The sequence below is a fragment of the Mauremys mutica genome, chromosome 1 (assembly GCF_020497125.1).
Source record: "Mauremys mutica isolate MM-2020 ecotype Southern chromosome 1, ASM2049712v1, whole genome shotgun sequence".
NCBI classification, from domain to species: Eukaryota; Metazoa; Chordata; order Testudines; family Geoemydidae; genus Mauremys; species Mauremys mutica.
In genome coordinates, this window is record NC_059072.1 from 300,979,576 (window position 1) to 300,999,027 (window position 19,452).

Genomic DNA, 19,452 nt, shown 5'->3' on the forward strand with positions numbered 1-19,452 from the left:
TTCTTAGGTAAGCACCCTAGCGGGCCGGGCCAGTTTGTTTATCTGCCATGTCGGCAGGTTTGGCTGATTGCGGCTACCACTGGTGGGAAGCCTAAGAAGAAGAAAGGTAAGACGTCACACAGTTTCACAGGGGCAGGCCCGTGGCCTTCACGACTCCCAGACTGGGCCTTTGGCACCCACAATTCCAGTCTCTTTCCGTGGAGCCCTGTAGTGAATCCGGCCAACCAAGAGTCCTATGGAAGGTTTTACTCTACCCCTTCAGGACGCAATGCTCTCAGTGAGTACTTACAGTGACACAGGCGACCTTTTCAAAACAAGTATCAGAGGGGTAGCCGTGTTTGCTGCTTTTACAGATCCAGGCTAAGAATCCTGTGGCACCTTATAGACTAACAGACTGTTAGTCTATAAGGTGCCACAGGATTCTTTGCTGCTTTTTCAAAACAAGGTAACCATTTATTACTATGGCACAATGAATCTGAATGTTGTTAGGTTAGCACAGAGAGGCAGAAGTTAAGCCATAGTCCATCCTGGTCAAACCAGTGCCACAATCAGACAGCTAATCTTTGATGTACTTGATCTCTGGCTCTTTCTGTCTCTTTCCTTTGTCTTCCCTGGTCCAACCTCCTGAGTCCACCCTTCTTCCAGTCACCTGACACTTTGTTCTCCAGCTCAGTTCTCAAGTCCTGCCTGCTGGCAAGTGTTTGTTCAGTTGTTGGGACATCATCTCTGTCTTGCTGGATTTGAGTCAGTCTGAGCCAGCTCTTTCATGACTGTATTCATTCCCCCCAGACAGCAAGGCCACACACATACACACACCTCCGGTGCTGTTCCAGAAGCAGTGTCAACCCTTTTGCATCCACTGAGTAGCAATGCAATATACAAAGGGAAACGAGGCATGCCTAGGCTTCACACACACAAAAAAAATACTACAGAAAATTTTCACTTTGTCACAAGTAAAAAGTGCTTTTCCTGAACAGCTAGCTGAGTAAGCTTAGTTTTATGTTGTCTTGATGACTATATGTAGCTCCTATTAATGTTAATCAGCTGCTGTATATACACAAGAAGAAGAAAACACAACTCTAAGCATTTTCTATTCCAAAGTCACATATCCTGTGAACGTCTTACCTTTCTTCTTCTTAGGCTGCTCAAGTTCTGGAGTGTCTGATGATTCAGCATACGAGTCTTGAACTTGGTGAACCTCTACAACCTCAGGGATCCCATCAAGTGTGACAGATACATGGGTAACAGGAGCAACAATAATTTCATCGTCAGATGTACCAAACATATTTGCTTAGGGAAAAAAAAAGATGACATCGTCAATGCTTTTTACAGAATTAAATGCACTTTTAAAAAACACTTCCAATTATAAGGAAAAATTTCAATAGGTCAAAGTACAGCCATAATAATGTACATAAAATGTATTATTATAATTAAGGTCATCACAGCAGAAGAGGTCAGCCCACAAATGAACAAGCCTGTTCATGAGGTTTGTACATGAGCACACATCATAACACAAGGCAGAATAATTTAATACTTGCAACAGAAACTAACGTTGTGATCACAACAGAACATGACATTTTCATTCATATCTAAGGTAACCTGCATTCATTCAGTTACTTTGCCAGTGTGAAATACAATACCCAATAACGAGATAAACTGTAGCTTTCAGCACAATATTACATTTAAATCCTCACACACACACATCCTATTTTATTTCCCTTTCTTTCATAACCTCCAATGTCCAACTCCGACACTGATTAGCCTATCCTTATGTGATTCCCTAAGCTGGCATGTTGCATGTTAAAGCTACCAACAAAGCCAGCAAGTTTCATCTACCCACACCCTTTTATATTATTTTTATACATATAGGAAAATCCACAATATATTGAGTTTTTTTCAAATTTTTCTTCTAAATATGTCACATATACATTTGATTTACTACTGTTCAACTCACTTATTCTTTTTTCATCCAACATAGGACCAGGGGAGTCCATATTGAGAAGTGCCTCAGCAGCTTCAATAGTTTCCATGGTTTCATCTCCATTATGACAAGATGCTTCAACTGAAAGCAAGACAAAACAAATCATTTGTAACAAGGTGAAGCCTGGTCTGAAGCTTTACTGGTATTTGGGTTTTTTTAAAACCAGTACGTCATATCCACATTTAGCTAATGTCCCTTGTAAATAGTGCGTATCACCTTTGGGGAGAAAATACACATTAAAAGTATCTTCATATAGTTAAAGAACTACACTTTTTTTTTTTAAGTTTTTTTTTTTTTGTATAAACTATGGTATATTCTACCCCAGCTTTGTCTCTACTGTCTTCACCCACTGATGAAGTATGTGCAATAAGTACTCCCCTGGCTATAAGCTCTGAAAAGAACTAGAGCAGTGGTTTTCAAACTTTTTTTCTGGCGACCCAGTTGAAGAAAATTGTTGATGCCCGTGACCCAACGGAGCTGGGGATGAAGGGTTTGGGGTGTGGGAGGGGGCTCTGGGCTGTGGGGGTGCTGGAGGGGGCCAGAACCCTGGGGTGGGCCCAAGAATGAGGGGTTTGGTGTGCAGGAAGGGGCTCCGGGTTTGGGGGGGCTCAGGACTGGGGATTGGGGTGGTGGGGGTGGGGTGCTAAGGCGACTCCCAATCAGCAGCACAGCAGGGGTGCTAAGGCAGGCTTCCTACCTGTCCTGGCACCACGGACCTCACCCACAGCACACACACCCCCAGCTCCCATTGGCCAGGAACTGGCCAATGGGAGTGTGGAGCCAGTGCTTGGGGTGGGGGAAGCACATGAAGACACGTGCCCCCCGGTCTAGGAGCCGGACCTGCTGCTGGCTGCTTCCGGGGCGCAGCGCAGTGTCAGAACAGGTAGGGACTAGCCTTCCTTAGCCGGGAAGCACCACCAATGGGACTTTTAATGGCCTGGTCGGCAGTGCTGACCAGAGCCGTCGCGACCCGTGCCTTCCATTCCACGACTCAGTACTGGGTCGCGACCTGCAATTTGAAAACCACTGAACTATAGCACATAGTGTATTCTGCACCATAAACTTAAAAAACTGCCAACTTCTTTCTCTGGTGGACCAAAGGGAGCAAATTCCAGAATAAAAAAAACACTGCCAAGATGCCATGTGGTTCAGGGTGCAATCCAGACCAGTGAGAGGCTGTGCCGCCACTTGTCCTCCAATCCTGAGTGTCTTAATGCTTTGCTGCTGTAGCTCTCAGCCTAGGATGCTCACAACCATGCAGGTCACACTGTGAAGTGTCTGTGTGCTAGACAGCCCCGGTTCAACAGCGCTGACCCCAGCAGTCTGTCTACAGCCCCACATAGACTTCTACCAGCCTTAGGCCTGGTCTACACTACGCGTTTATACTGAATTTAGCAGCGTTAAACCGATTTAACCCTGCACCCGTCCACACAACGAAGCCCTTTATATCGATATAAAGGGCTCTTAAAACAGATTTCTGTACTCCTCCCCAACGAGGGGAGTAGCGCTGAAATCAGTATTGCCATGTCGGATTAGGGTTAGTGTGGCCGCAATTCGACGGTATTGGCCTCCGGGCGGTTTCCCACAGTGCATCATTGTGACCGCTCTGGAAAGCCATCTGAACTTGGATGCACTGGCCAGGTAGACAGGAAAAGCCCCGCGAACTTTTGAATTTCATTTCCTGTTTGCCCAGCGTGGAGCGCTGATCAGCACGGGTGGCCATGCAGTCCCAAATCCAAAAAGAGCTCCAGCATGGACCGTGCGGGAGATACTGGATCTGATCGCTGTATGGGGAGACAAATCTATTCTATCAGAGCTCCGTTCCAGAAGACGAAATGCCAAAGCATTTGAAAAAATCTCCAGGCTATGATAGACAGAGGCCACAGCAGGGACTCAACACAGTGCTGTGTGACAAGCGTAACGGAAAGCCAAAGAATCAAATGGACGGTCATGGAGGGAGGGGGGACTGAGGACTCGAGCTATCCCACAGTTCCTGTAGTCTCCGAAAAGCATTTGCATTCTTGGCTGAGCTCCCAATGCCTGAAGGGTCAAAAACATTGTCGCCAGTGGATCAGGGAATATGTCGTCAATTTACCCCACACACACACACACCCTCCCTCAAAGAAAAAGGAAAAAAAATCGTTTCTTGCCTCTTTTCAATGTCACCGTATGTCTACTGAATGCTGCTGGTAGATGGGGTGCTGCAGTGCTAAACAGCAGCATCCTCTCCCCTCCCCTCCCCGGTGGCAGATGGTACGGTACAATATGACTGATAGCCATCCTCGTCATCATCCTATGAGTGCTCCTGGCTGGCCTCGGTGAGGTCGGCCGGGGGCGCCTGGGCAAAAATGGGAATGACTCCCGATCATTCCCTTCTTTAAGCTTTGTGTCCTGGAGATTCAGTCCTGGCAGATGGTGCAATAGGGCTGGTAACCGTCCTCATCATAGCAGCTGGAGGCTGAGCTCCTCTCCCCCCGCACCCTTTAATGAGTAATGGAGATGTCCTGCCTGGAATATCATAGCAGCTGGAGGCTGCCTCCCTCTCATTTTATCTCACTAAAAACTCAGTGTTTCTTATTCCTGCATTCTTTATTACTTCATCACACAAATGGGGGGATAACTGCCACGGTAGCCCAGGAGGGGTGTGGGAGGAGGGAAGCAACGGGTGGGGTTGTTGCAGGGGCACCCCCTAGAATGGCATGCAGCTCATCATTTCTGTGGGATATCTGGGGCTCTGACCCGGAGTGACTGTGCTCTCTGGTTCTCTAGTAGACTTGCCCCATATTCTAGGCAGGACTGACTCTATTTTAGACAAAACATAAAGAAGGGAATGACCTGGGAAGTCATTTCCATTTTTGTCCATGCGCCCCCGGCCGACCTCAGCGAGGCCAGCCAGGAGCACCCATGACAGCAGCAGATGGTACAATATGACTGGTAACCGTCATCGCCAATTTCCAAAGCAGCAGACGGTGCAATAGGGCTGGTAACCATCTCTGCTACCTTGCAAAGGCAAATGAATGCTGCTGTGTAGCACTGCAGTACCACGTCTGTCAGCAGCACCCAGTACACATACGGTGACAGTGAAAAAAGGCTAAACGTGCTCCATAGTTACCATGCTATGGCGTCTGCCAGGGCAATCCAGAGAAAAAGGGCGCGAAATGATTGTCTGCTGTTGCTTTCACGGAGGAAGGATTGAGTGACGACATTTACCCAGAATCACCCGCGACACTGTTTTTGCTCCATCATGCATTGTGATCTCAACCCAGAATTCCAATAGCTACCCACAGTGCAACGCTCTGGAAATCGACACTAGCCTCAGTACATGGACGCACACCGCCAAATTAATGTGCTTAGTGTGGCCGCGTGCACTCGACTTTATACAATCTGTTTTAAAAAACCGGTTTCTGTAAAATCGGAATAATCCCGTAGTGTAGACATACCCTTAGTTACAACCAGCAAAGTGACCCCCTACACACTCCCAGTCCCTGACTTCCCCAAAACTGTGTCTCTGCTATGTCCATCCCTTTCCCTGGGATGCAGGGAAAACAACAGGGTTGTTCAGAAAAACAACAGGGTTTATTTGTTCCTCTAAAGGCAAAAAACAACTTATTAACTTAACTGAGGTAAATACACCCTTCAATTTAAACACAGCACCGAGTTTGTTCATAGTAAAGTAAACAAGTTTACTAACAATAGGAAACCGGCTAAGTGATGCCAAATAAAGGAATAAAGACAGAAAGGGTTACAAGCAAATAAAAGTGAAGACATGCATCTAAAAGTCTAAAACTAAATCCAGAAAGTTGCAGGTTTTGTTCAAGATGGTTTCTTGCCTATATGCAGTTTCCAGAGACTTCAAACTGCCCCCCTTTGTTGAAGGAACCATCCTTCTCCGATTGCACGAGCTCTGTTCTCTTGTGTCTGTTTAGTGAGGGATGCCAAAGATGGACAAAAGAACGGTCATATTGGGGTCAGACCAAAGGTCCATCTAGCTCAGTAGACTGTCTTCCGACAGTGGTCAATGCCAGGTGCTCCAGAAGGAATGAACAGAACAGGTAATCATCATGTGATCCATCCCATGTTGCCTATTTCCAGCTTCTAGCAAACAGAAGTTAGGGACACCATCCCTGCCCATCCTGGCTAACAGCCATTGATGGACCTGTCCTCCGTGAATGTATCTAGTTCTTTTTTGAACTCTGTTATAGTCTTGGCCTGCACAACATCCTCTGGCAAAGAGTTCCACAAGTTGACTGTGTGTTGTGTGAAGAAAGACTTCCTTGTGTTTGTTTTAAACCTGCTGCCTATTAATTTCATATTGTGACCCCTAGTTCTTGTGTTATGAGGGGCAAATAACACTTCCTTATTTACTTTCTCCACACAAGTCATGATTTTATAGGTCTCTATCATATCCCACCCCCCATTATCTCTTTTCCAAGATGAAAAGTCCCAATCTTATTAATCTCTCCTCATACTATAATAAGCCCCGTCCTACACTCCTCACCCCTCCTCTGCCCCATCCCCTTCACTGAGCCCCCTCATACACCCCACACCCCTCCTCTGCCCCATCCCTTTCCCTGAGCCCTCTCCCACACCCCGCACTCCCTCCCGCACCCCAACCCCCTGCCCTGCATACAATTTCCCCACCCAGATGTGGCCCTCAGCCCACAAAGTTTGCCCACCCCTGCCTTATCTGAACCTTTTCCAATTTCAATATGTCTTTTTTGAGTTGGGGCAACCACATTTACATGCACTATTCAAGGTGTGGGTGTACCGTGGATTTATATAGAGGCAATATGATATTTTCTGTCTTATTATCTATTCCTTCCCTAATGACTCCCAACATTCTGTTCGCTTTTTTGACTGCCGCTGTACATTGAGTGGATGTTTTCAGAGAACTATCCACAATGACTCCAAGATCTCTTTCCTGAGTGGTAACAGCTAATTTAGACCCCATCATTTTATATGTATAGTTGGGATTATGTTTTTTAAGGTCCATTACTTTGTGTTTATCAACACTGAATTCCATCTGACATTTTGTTGCCCAGTCACTCAGTTTAGTAGCTCTTTGCAGTCTGCTTTGGACTTAACTATCTTGAATAGTTTTGTATCATCTGCAAATTTTGCCACCTCACTGTTTACCCTTTTTTCCAGATCATTTATGAATAAGTTGAATAGTACTGGTCCCAGTACAGACCCCTGAGGGACTATTTACCTCTCTCCATTCTGAAAACTGGCCATTTATTCCTACCCTTTGTTTCCTATCTTTTAACCATATCTTTTTACCAGTCTATGAGAGGACCTTCCCGCTTATCCCATGACAGCTTACTTTGCTTAAGAGCTTTGGTGAGGGACCTTGTCAAAGGCTTTCTGAAAATCTAAGTATACTGTATCCACTGGATCCCCCCTTGTCCACATGCTTGTTGACCCGCTCAAAGAATTCTAGTAGATTGGTGAGGCATGATTTCCTTTAAAAAAAAAAAAATGTTGACTCTTCCCCCAACAAATTATGTTCATCTATATGTCTGACAATTCTATTCTTTACTATAATTCCAACCAGTTTGCCTGGCACTGAAGTCAGGCTTACCAGCCTGTAATTGATGGGATCACCTCTGAAGCCCTTTATGAAAATTGGCATCACATTAGCAATCCTCCAGTCATTTTGGTACAGAAGCTGATTTAAATGATAGGTTACAAATTACAGTTAGTAGTTCTGCCATTTCACATATGAATTCCTTCAGAGCTCTTGGGGGTATACGAGAAGGTTACTCACCCTGTGCAGTAACTGAGGTTCTTCGAGATATGTGTCCCTGTGAGTGCTCCACTTCAGGTGTTGGTGCATCCCAGCGCTGTTGATCAGAGATCTTTGGTAGCAGTGTCCAGTCGGGATGCGCGTGCGCAGTTGGTGTCTCGTGGCGGCGTTGGAGTCTGTTTGGTGCATGCGCGTTCCGACCCCCTCAGTTCCTTCTCCACCATAGAATCCTTTAAGTCAAACTCCAAAGTAGAGGGGAGGAGGGTGGGTAATGGAGTACCCACAGGGACACACATCTCGAAGAACCTCAGTTACTGCACAGGGTGAGTAACCTCTTCTTCTTCGAGTGGTGTCCCTGTGGGTGCTCCACTTCAGGTAAATGTAGAGCAGTATCCGCTATGGTTGGGTGGGACTTTGGAGTTGCAGGTTTGGCAGTGGCAGACAGTACTGTATGACCTACTATAGCGTCCGCTCTGGTGTCTTGTATGATGGCATAGTGTTTGGCAAACGTATGGTCCGACGACCATGTAGCGGCTTTGCATATGCATATGTTGTGTAGGAACGCTACCCATGTTGACATAGCTTGAGTGGAATGAGTTCTGATGCTGTCAAGAGGTTCAATGTCATGGATCTGGTAGCAGGACCTAATATAGTCAGAGATCCACAAGGAGAGCCACTGTTTCGAAATAGCAACTCCTTTGGAGCATTCTGCAGTAGATATGAAGAGTCTAGGTGATTTACTAAATGATTTTGTTCTGTCCAAGTAGAAGGCAATCGCCCTTCTAATGTCAAGGGTATGAAGTGCCACTTCCTGTGAGTTTTTGTGGAGTTTGGGGTAAAAAGTGAGGTGGTGTATCAGCTGGTTAAGATGAAAAGAGGACACCATCTTTGGCATAAATTTAGGGTGGGGTCGCATTGTGGTCTTGTCCTTAAAGAAATTAGTGTATGGAGGGTTGGCCATGAGTGCACTTATTTCCCCGTCCCGTCTAGCTGATGTGATGGGCACGAGGAATGTAACCTTCCTGGACATGTGGAGTAAGGAGGAGGTAGCTGTCTGTTCAAAGGGAGGTCTCATGAGGCCTCTGAGGACGAGGTTCAAATTCCAGGTGGGTGTGTGGGGGGGTGGACTTCAGGGTAGAGGTTTTGGAGTCTGGTAAGGAAGCATTTTGTAGTAGGGTCGGTGAAGACAGAGGAGTCGTCCAGTTTCTCGTGGAAGGCATTGATTGCCATCAGATGAATTCTGACCTTTGTTTTTTAGTTCTAAAATGTTGTCTAGGATATCGGGAAGGGGTATGAGGATTTTCTGTAAGCACCACATTGAGAATCGTTTCCATTTTCGAAAGTAAGTATAGTGGGTGGAGTTGTGTCTACTGTGTTATAACACGTGCCTGACTTGCTCTGAACAGGCTAGTTCGTGCAATTGGAACCAAGGAGGAGCCAGGCCATCAGATGAAGTTTCTCCAGTTGTGGATGGAGGATGCAATCGTTGCTCTGGGAGAGGAAGTCTGATCTCATCAGGAGAGTTCTCGGAGAGCAGATCAATGTGCAAAGCAGGTAAGGATACCAGGTCTGTCTGGCTCATGCTGGGGCGATAAGTATGACCTTGGCCTTGTCGTCCCTGATCTTGCAGAGAACTCTATGTATTAAAGGAGGAATTGGAGGGAATGAATATATAAAAGAGTCCTGTTCCATGGGATTAGGAATGCATCTCCCAGGGAGCTGGTTCCGAGTTCCGCTCTGTAGCAAAATAATTGGCATTTGCGGTTCCTTGCTGTGGCAAATAGATCTATCGAAGGAGAACCCTAAAGGGAGAATAGGTAGGATGCGATCATAGGAGTTAATTCCCATTCGTGTTTGTGTGAAAAGTGCCTGCTGAGGGTGTCAGTGGTGATGTTCTGACACCTGGGCAGGTATGAGGCCGTGATGTCTACACAATGTCCTATGCATCAGTTCCAAAGTTTGATGGCTTCTTTGCACAGGGAGTGTGATCTTGCTCCCCCTTGTCTGTTGATGTAGAACAGGGGTCGGCAACCTCTGGCCGTAGAATTTGCATGTAATGTTGTCCATGAGTACTCGAATAGATTTGTTCTGAATGAGTGGGAGGAAGTGAAGGCAGGCGTACCTGATTGCTCTGAGTACTAGGAGGTTTATATGCAGATGGGCCTCCGGTGCAGATCACCTGCCTTGTGTTGTGTGGGTTGCAGGTGTGCACCCCAGCCTATCAGGGAGGCGTCTGTGGTGAGCATGAGAGCGAGGGAATTTTGGCAAAAGGGAACTCCTGTGTATATATTCTCCCTTTCTGTCCAGCAGTACAGTGAGTTCAGCATGTTTGTAGGTGGAGTTACCATCATGTGGAGGCTGTATTTGGCGGGTTTGTATACCAAAATAGCCAGCCCTCTAAGCACCTGATGTGTAGTCTGGTGTGTTTCACCACAAATGTGGTAGCTGCCATGTGGCCCAGAAGTTGCAGGCACGTCCTGGCTTTGATCCTTGGGCAGATGGATACCGTGCGTATGAGGTGTTTGATGGTGAGGAACCTGGCCTGCGGGAGGAAGGCTCTGGCAAGGGTTGTGTCCAGGTAAGCCCCAATGAACTCTATTTGCCGTGTAGGCATCACAGTGGACTTTTGAAAGTTTATTTGCAGTCCAAGCCTTTGGAAAAGAGCAATGGTCGACTGTGTGCGGCCGTTTACATTTCTTCGCACAATTAGCCCTTGATGACATAGTCATCCAGGTATGGGAAAAATATGATCCCTTGTTTGTGCAGGTGGGCTGCCACCACTGGGAGTCTTGGAAAACACTCGCAGTACGGTGGAGAGACTGAATGGGAGTGCTCTTTATTGAAAGTGGTCATGTTCCAATGTGAACCATAGGAATCATCTGTGTGCTGGGTGTATTGAGATATGGAAATATGCGTCTTGTAGGTCAAGGGCTGAGAACCAGTCCCCTCATTCCAGCGTCAGTATTACTGTTTAATTTATCACTTTGTTCCAAATCTTTGTCTAATGACACCTGAATCTGGGACAGTTCCTCAGATTGGTCACCTAAAAAGAATGGCTCGGGTTTGGGAATCTCCCTCACATCCTTAGCTGTGAGAAAGGCAACATAGAGTTTGGTGGTTAAAGAAGCTCTACACTCTTTCTTCCCCCACTTGTTAGCCTACTAGCTTTGTTTATCTAATATGTAAAAATGGACCTTTATTGCCTTTGCCTGAAGGCTGGGCTGGTTAGAGAATCAAATACATGTTTCTTTGTCTAAAGCAGACAACTCCCAACTCCCTCCTGGTTTAAATACACTTTAATCATAATTCCAGCTTATATCCATTACTCGTTAATGCATATCACATACATATGTCATGCAAGATTATTAAATCAGTGAGTTATTAGTTTTCAAATATACATCAGAAGGCATATTTTGTACAAAAATTATTACAATAGTGCATGGGGTGTGACTATAGGTGTGCTTAGGGTCATAAAATTACCCAACTATCCATCCCCACTAAGTTCAGCCTTAAGGGCAGACAGCAAGACGTTCCATCCAATCACAGCTTCGAAAAGAGAGCATAGGTAGTCTTGAGACATAGTTAAATCCTAGGCCATTCGGAGCTTTTGAAATTATAACCAACACCTTGATTTGTACGCCTCAGGAGCAGGGTGTGAACCAGTGCACCATAGAATTAAATATGCAATGCCAAAAGAGATTTAAAACAAATTTTGATTACTGGTGTATCTACTACTACTGACTGGTGACTTGGCAGGAACTAGTTCTCATAAGCATGGCCATCACAGGCTTCAGTCACCAACTAAAAAAAATAAAAGGGCTGAATGTTTACACACACACACACCTGACTGTGCGCATAGATAATTATCTAACCTCTCCCCGGGTCTTGAAATCACTGAAATAAATAAGAGCTTTGCCATCTGAAACAGTTTTGGGCGACAAGTAGTTCAGGCCCTGATCTGGCGGGCCCACCTCACACAATTCACTGAAGTCAATGAAAGAGAATTTGAAACCGTGGGCCTTCAACCACAATGTTCACAGTAAGCCTGAGCAGAGCACTAGTATTCAATCTAATGCAAAAAACAAAAAGTTTGACTGCATCGCTTGAAGAAAAATAGAAATAAGTAGTGAGGAAATGAATATTTAAAAGGAATATAAATCTAACTGGCAGGGAAAAAAAGTAGGAAGAAACAGTTAATTTGAGGGTCTGACTAAACCAGGGGTGGGCAAACTACAGCCTGCAGGCCGGATCCAGCCCCTCAGAGCTTTGGATCCGGTCCACAGGATTGTCACCCCCGTGGCGCCGCTGGCCCCACGCCACTCCCAGAAGTGGCCGGCACCACATCCCTGCGGGCCCTGGAGGAGTGGGGGCAGAGGGCTCCGTGCGCTGCCCTCGCCTCTAGGCACCACCCCGCACAGCTCCCATTGACCGGGAACACGGAGCTTCGAGGGAAGTACCAGAAGGCGCGGCAAGGGCAGTGGCCACAGGGACATGGTGCCAGCCGCTTCTGGGAGCAGTGGGGCTGGGGCTGGGGCCGGGGCCAGGGCAGGCAGGGTGCATGCCACTGCCACGCCGGAGCTGCTCCAGGTAAGCGGCGCTGGGCCGGAGCCTGAACCCCTCCTGCACCCCACACCCAACTCCCTGCCCTGAGCCCCCTGCTTCATTTCGCACCCCTCCTGCACCTAACCCCCGGCCCTGAGCCCCCTCCTGCACCCCAACTCCCTACCCTGAGCCCCCTGCCGCACCCCACACCCTCCTGCACCCCAGCCCCCTTCCCTAAGCTCCCTCATACACCCTTCCTTTGCCCCAACCCCTTGCCCTGAGCCTCTTCCTGCACACTGCACCTCCTCGCACATCCCACACTCCCTCCCAGACCCCAACCCCAGCCCTGCAATTTCCCCATCCAGATGTGGCCCTTGGGCCAAAAAGTTTGGCCACCCCTGGACTAAACCCATTATGCAAACTTTATTGCAACTTTGCCCTCTTAAACTGCAAACCAAGGGATTGGAAAAATAACTCAGTTGCTTACAGATCATTAATGAAAGCAGCTTTGCAAGACAGTACCTGCCCAGGGATATAATTTGTTTTGACGGTCAAGTATATTATCAATAGTGTTTTCATTATCATTCAACTTGAATAATTTGGATAATTTAAAGTTTCTTTTAGGGACTACTGTCTATTGGATGGGGGCTATAGCAAAGGCTTAATTAATCCTCTACTTCCAAACTCAGACCTGTGCTGGGGAATTTTCTTACATTCTTCTTCCCGCTTCCAGGATTTGTCGAAGTGATAAAATATTTGCATTAGTATTTCCCTCCCCAGGGCCCCAGACAGCTGTTATTTTTTCAGTTCTGTAATTAACCTCGTTCACACTTTTCCTCCACTTTTACTTGGATGAGGTAATCAGTAAATATCACTAAAAGAAGGGGAAAAATAGACAACACAATACACAAATACAAGAGTCCCAAACTCTTTTCTTCCATAAAAGCAACAGATTTATCCTAGAAAGTAGCAACATTTATAGTATTATTTGTATTTCAGTAGCACCAAATGGCCCCAGTTCCATTGTCCTAGGCACTGTACAATCACATAACAAAAAAAGATGATCCTTGCTCAAAACGTTTACAATCTAAGAGACCATACTATTGCAATACTGATCACTCTAAAATACTGATGTAATCACTTGTCCTTCAGTTTTTAAAATATATTTTAATTGAGTTTTCAATTTTTAGCTACCAGTATATTGAAAAAACCCGTCCACAGAGATAGAGTTATGCTAAATATTATAACTACCAGGAACACAAGTTCCAAAAAGCAGCTTTTGCCAGCTTACCTGACAGGGTTCACATGGAGGCTGTCCTTAAGCACAGGGAGTGTGCTGCAACGCAGTGGTAAAGGGACTTGTGTGGGAAGAATGTGGTCTCCAGATCCCCAGCTGGTGTAAATGGTCAAACCTCCTTTGAGTTCAGTGGAGCCATAACAATTTATACCTATGATACCTATATTCTTATCAATACATTCTGAAGGGGAAAGATTTATTTATTCCTGGATAATAGTTTATTCTTGTGCATAGAAGCAACGGTCATTGCAGGTAAGCATATTGATGTCTCCTACTAATTGACCATTTTAATCTTGAACCTAGAGTAACTTGAATTCTCTGTTAGTACCTCCAAAAGGTAAAAAGGTCACAGCTGTTTTTTCTATGTAGTGGTACAGTTTAAAATTTATGAAACTGAAGAATAAAACAACTGTTTACTCTAGAGGCTTTAAACTAGACCACTCTGTAGACAGCAAAGCTTACCCATAGTGTTATAGGAACCGTTATACTTCTAAAAAGCTGCAAAGAATCCTGTGGCACCTTATAGACTAACAGACGTTTTGCAGCATGAGCTTTCGTGGGTGAATACCCACTTCTTCTTGCATCCGAAGAAGTGGGTATTCACCCACGAAAGCTCATGCTGCAAAACGTCTGTTAGTCTATAAGGTGCCACAGGATTCTTTGCTGCTTCTACAGAACCAGACTAACACGGCTACCCCTCTGATTCTAAAAAGCTAGCTCCCCTCACTTTAGCGGAGTTGTAAGTTAAAGGAGAATACTAATATACTGCATAGGTATAAAAGCAAAATTTTAATCACCCATGTGACAAAGTTCCTCCTCTATCTTGGTGGGTCCTGCGCTTATTGGCGGATTTGTTCACCTCAGAGATTCACCAAGGAACAGCCCAGAGACCTTGGGCCAAGGAACAGCCCAGAGACCTTCCCCCTTGGTAGAACCCACAGTCCAGGTCAATTCCTCCTGAGTCGGATCAGGAGTTTGGAAGCTTGGGGGGAACCTGGGCCCGCCCTCTACTCCGGGTTCCAGCCCAGGGCCCTGTGGACTGCAGCTGTCTACAGTGTCTCCAGCATTTAGAATAGTATTAAATATATTTTTAAAAAAATAATTTATAAGAGCATCGCACTCAGAGGTTTGCTGTGTGAAAGGAGTCACCAAGGCAAAAGTTTGAGAACCACTGAATTAAATGCTGTGCTGGGCACCAATCCAGCTGCTCCCATTGCTGACACTTGTCAGCAACAGGTAGGTTGTTGCTAGTTGGGGGGAAACAGCAATGGAGGATAATGCAGGGTCAGGAGGGAGCAGGGACACACACACTGACCCCAGGGCAGGACGGAGCAGGAATTCCCCAGCCCAGGTCAGTGTTCCTTGAAGCCCAGTATCTGCTGTAACTAACCAATCCAGTGTGGGAGGCTGTGGCCACTTCCTTGGGCAAACCCTGTCCCAGCACCACTCCGGCACCTGGTTGCAGCTAAGCACAGAGCTAGTATAGCCTGTAATGGCGGGTGGAGGCAGGGGGTAACTTCCCTACAGTGCCCCAAGAGGGAAGGAGGTAGGAGGGGAGAAGCTCCTGCCCAGCGCCACTGAGCTCGCTAGTCCCAGCAGCTGGGGCACGAGGAATAGTTTGCAGCTCTGTCCTCCTGCGAGGAAGGGAAAAGTATGAAATCAACTCCCATGGTGAGCCCAGCCTCGCCCCTGCTCCACCGCCTTTCCTGCTGGGACTGCTGCAGGGGTCCCAAGAGTGCTTCCAACCCCCGCAATCCTCACTACTTAGCCAGAAAAGCCCCGCTCCTTGGGTCCCCACCCCCGGAAGCACTAATGGGCCAAGAAAGCACTACAGCTGGCAAGAGTGATCAGAGTTTGGAGCTGGTAACGCTGCTGAATCTTACATAACATTCTCACGCAGTCAGACACACAGTCATATTGCTGGGAAATAAACTCCCTAATTCAGGGTCAAGAAGGAACAGGATTTTTTCCCCCTTCTTGTCCCTACATGTCATACCCCAAAGATCCCTGTTTGATCATTGTGTCCTGAGGACTGGTGTTGCACAGAACACACGATCTGGTCAGACTGTTATCAAATTGCAAACACAGTCATTTATTCCAGGAGTAAAACTACATCCAACAAATCCAAAATGAGATTTTTTTCTCTGCATTACAAACAAAACTCAAGTACTGTAGTAATTTCCACTGAGCCAAATAAACAATTTGCACAGTAGCTAGTGTCTTGTGAATAGAGAAATAACAAGTTAGCTAACCTCTACTTAAATTCGATAATCTGCTCAGCATCATACTACTAATTCACTCAGTGCTTTGCCTTTAAGGCAGACAAGCGTGTTTGAAATACAATGAATGGTATTAACAGCTATGCTAGAACTTCTCCCATTCCATTAGTTAAATGGACTGCATGTTTTCGTTCAGTCTGGGGAGGCACTATCATAGCCTCACTGTAGTATTTATCACTTCTTCTCATTAATATTTGAATGAGCAATAAATTTTTACATAAATGTTCACAAACACTAGTGCAGATACATATTCACACACAAATATTAATTAAATATGGATTCACACAAACATTCACAGCTATTTTAAATGCTCTTTGTGAGTTTAGGAGTCAACCATTTAGGAAGGAAATCACTAGATGACCAATTACACAGCGTGAATTACCCATACAAATAGCAAGGACTTAAAGCAATAGTTAGAGCAAGTAGTCTGCAAGCAGTCCAAACTTAAAATATGTTCACATACATGAATACTGTAGTCTTAAACTAACACATTTGTAGAAGTCACAATCTATTTGAGGATAATTCACTAAGGAAAAAAAGGGGCCAAATTCATCAAATAAAACCGCTGAGAACAGTTCGTGCCAATTTACTCTGAGTAACTACAACTCATGTCAAGTTTTACTGAGTTCTGTGTTTTTTTTTTAAATCTGCACATACATCCACTACAAACAGTTTGATGGCAGAAGGAAGAACAAACTCATTTCACTTGTAACCTAAAATATTTTAGCACAGGTCTTCAGTGTAGATGATTTAGCAATATTAGACCATGACTATGGAAACAAGTTCAAAACCATGTTCTGATTGGTAGATTAGGTTTTTAAAGTGATGTTATTGGCATTCACCAAGTCCTGATGATACATATCTGGGACCTCACCACTGAAAGAAGAAAAAGAAATAGGCACTACACAGACCTTAATCTAAATTCCAGCAAGACATCCACCCCTTCTGTGCATCACAGACACACGCTGAAGGATCGCTTTGCATGACCGGTATACTCAATGTCTTCCTGTAAGATTTGAGCTACCTGTCCTGTAGCAAACAACCTTTTCTCTTAAAAGACCGACATTTGTTTTTTCTGTCACTCTCTGAGCTATTCTTTTCTGGCATAATTCTATATAGAAACTCTGTGTTATCAAAGTGAGCCATTGTTAATGATCCAAACTGACTTTTGTAGATTTCTAAGCATATACTTATATCAGTAAGCCACACTGGCTTATGCATTTCAAGGCTATTAGTGCATTCTAAGGTGGATAAAGGCATTCAGAAGGACATATATGCCAAAAGTCTAATCGTTCACATCGTGCCACAGACTACTCCTTTTATCTAAAAACTTCCGAAGAAAGCCAAGAACCCAGCAGTAAGAACAAAAACTTTACAAAAATAAAAAGCACAAAGAAAAATGTCAATGCTATTCTGAGTGAAACCTTCCAACTAGAGCCCTATGCAGATACAAAATTTGTATGCATCTCCTATATGCGATCCGCAAACATGGTCCACGGATATCCGCATCTGTGGATGCAGATATCCATAGATACAAAGTGGATATCCACAGATTTTCAGGGCTCTATTTCCCTGCAATGTACCACTTGTCCAATATAGACTATAAACTCCAGCCAAAAAAAAAAAAAAAGTTACCTACCTCTTGTAACTATTGTTCTTTGAGATGTGTTGCTCATTTCCATTCTAAATAGATTTGTGCGCACCGCGTGCACAGTCGCTTAGTGGTACCTGTTGGGTCGGCTCAGGCACCCCTGGAGTCGCACCTTCATGGCACCACATATAGGGCCCTCCCGCCTCTCCAGTTCCTTCTTGCTGGATTACTCTGACAGAGGGGAAGGCAGGTAGGTCTTCAAATGGACATAAGCAACACATCTCAAAGAACAACAGTTACGAGAGGTAGGTAACTGTTTTTTCTTCTTGGAATCAACATGAGCAAGCACTCAAAGTAGGTGACTCCTAAGCCTTACCTAGGAGGTGGGGTTGGAGTTCATGGACTCGCTAATTGAAGCACCACTCTGCCGAATGCTGCATCATCCTGGCATGCTGGGTAATGGCATAATGAGAAGTAAAAGTGTGGACCGAGGACCATGTCGCCACTCTACAGATCTCCTGGAATGGGACCTGGGCCAGGAATGCTGCCTGTGGAGGCCTGTGATCTTATAGAATGTGCCATCAGCGCAGAGGCAGGGATCTTTGCTAAATCATGACATGCTCAGATACAAGACGTGATCCACGATGATATCCTTTGAGAGGAGACCAGAAGATCCTTCATCCTGTCTGCTACCGTGACAAACAGCTGGTTCAATTTATTAAATGGCTTCATTTGCTCGATATAAAAGGTCAATGCTTGCCGAATGTCCAGGAAGTGGAGCCTCTGCTCCTGGCAGTTAGTGTGAGGCTCAGAGAAAAAGACTGGAAGAAAAATGTCTTGCCTGGCATGAATTTGAGAGATGACTTTAGGGAGAAAGGCCGGATGCAGCCAAAGCTGCACTTTGTCTTTGTAAAAGATGGTATAAGGAGGGTCAGATGTGAGGGCTTGAGCTTGGACACCCTTCTAACTGAAGTTATTGCGACCAGGAAAGACACCTTCCATGAAAGACAGAGTAATGAGCATGTTACTAAGAGCTCAAATGGAGGCCCCATCTGTTGAGATGAGTTCCTGTCTGCATCCTGTAAAACTTGCCCATACCGGTATTGCCCTGGCCTCTTCTTTTGTCATTCAGTGTTGAATGCATTCTAAGACAATATGCATTTCCTCACCTTTTGGGGGCGAAGCCAGACTTTAAGGCACCTGCTCCCCTACTTGGTGTAAACTTTGCTTGTGCCAATCAGAAACGGACACAAACAGGTTTTGGGCCCCGTCCCCTATGACACTTCTATGATGTCATAGTTGGTACTTTAGGCCTGCCTGCCATGTGCAAGCAGGGAGAGGAGAAAGAAAAATGAATCCTATGTACACCCGTAACCGAGCCTGATCACCTCGAAGCCTCTCTCTCAGCTCACGTGTATCAAACAGAGCTTCTACGTTTACCGGTCGTTATGCATTCGTTTGTGTTTGTAAGTATCAGTTATTACTAAATGCTGCATCTTTGTTTATAAACATTGTTAGTAGATATTTAGTCATTGTGTGTTTTAAGTTTCATTAACTCTATTAGCTAATCATACGCTGCTCCCTTACCCCTTGTAATTATCCCCAATAAAACTTTAAACTGATTAATTTTAGTTGTGTGTGTGTGTCTGCAGTTTGCATCGTTGCCCATACTCTCCTTGCATCCCTTACCAATATAGTCTATTGCCACGTGCAGCCTGGTAAATAACAGGCCTGCATTTTCTTTCGCCCCTGCGTGTACGTGGCAATCCACATGGCATCACGAACAGGATGCAAGGGAGTTGGGCCATGCCCATGGCACGCTGCAGACCGCACAGATAATGAAACTGAACAGTTCCAACATTTGCAGTTTCACCTTTTTACTAGCCAAAATTCGACTAATCCAAAAATAGAATGGATCTGTTCCCTTGGCTCGGACAAAACTCTAAAAGGCTATACTGTGCCATTAACCCTGGCAAATACTCTGAGGATGTTTCCACTGTCCTGTTTAGCATGATA

The 19,452-nt window shown here is 45.4% G+C and overlaps 1 protein-coding gene across 5 annotated transcripts in view; it reads right to left on the bottom strand.

The window, feature by feature from the left end:
• ELF1 (E74 like ETS transcription factor 1) overlaps positions 1 to 19,452 on the bottom strand; it is a 146,790-nt gene that overhangs the window by 19,335 nt on the left and 108,003 nt on the right. For 4 of the 5 annotated variants that reach the window (XM_045012549.1, XM_045012536.1, XM_045012526.1 and 1 more), the window contains exons 4-5: positions 1,955 to 2,062; positions 1,126 to 1,290 (exon numbers count right to left, since the gene is read on the bottom strand). In XM_045012549.1, the coding sequence (XP_044868484.1) occupies positions 1,126 to 1,290; positions 1,955 to 2,062 (273 nt within the window). Of the gene's footprint in view, positions 1 to 1,125; positions 1,291 to 1,954; positions 2,063 to 18,605; positions 18,624 to 19,452 lie in introns of those variants that run through there. The other variant, XM_045012553.1, reaches the window with a different exon arrangement.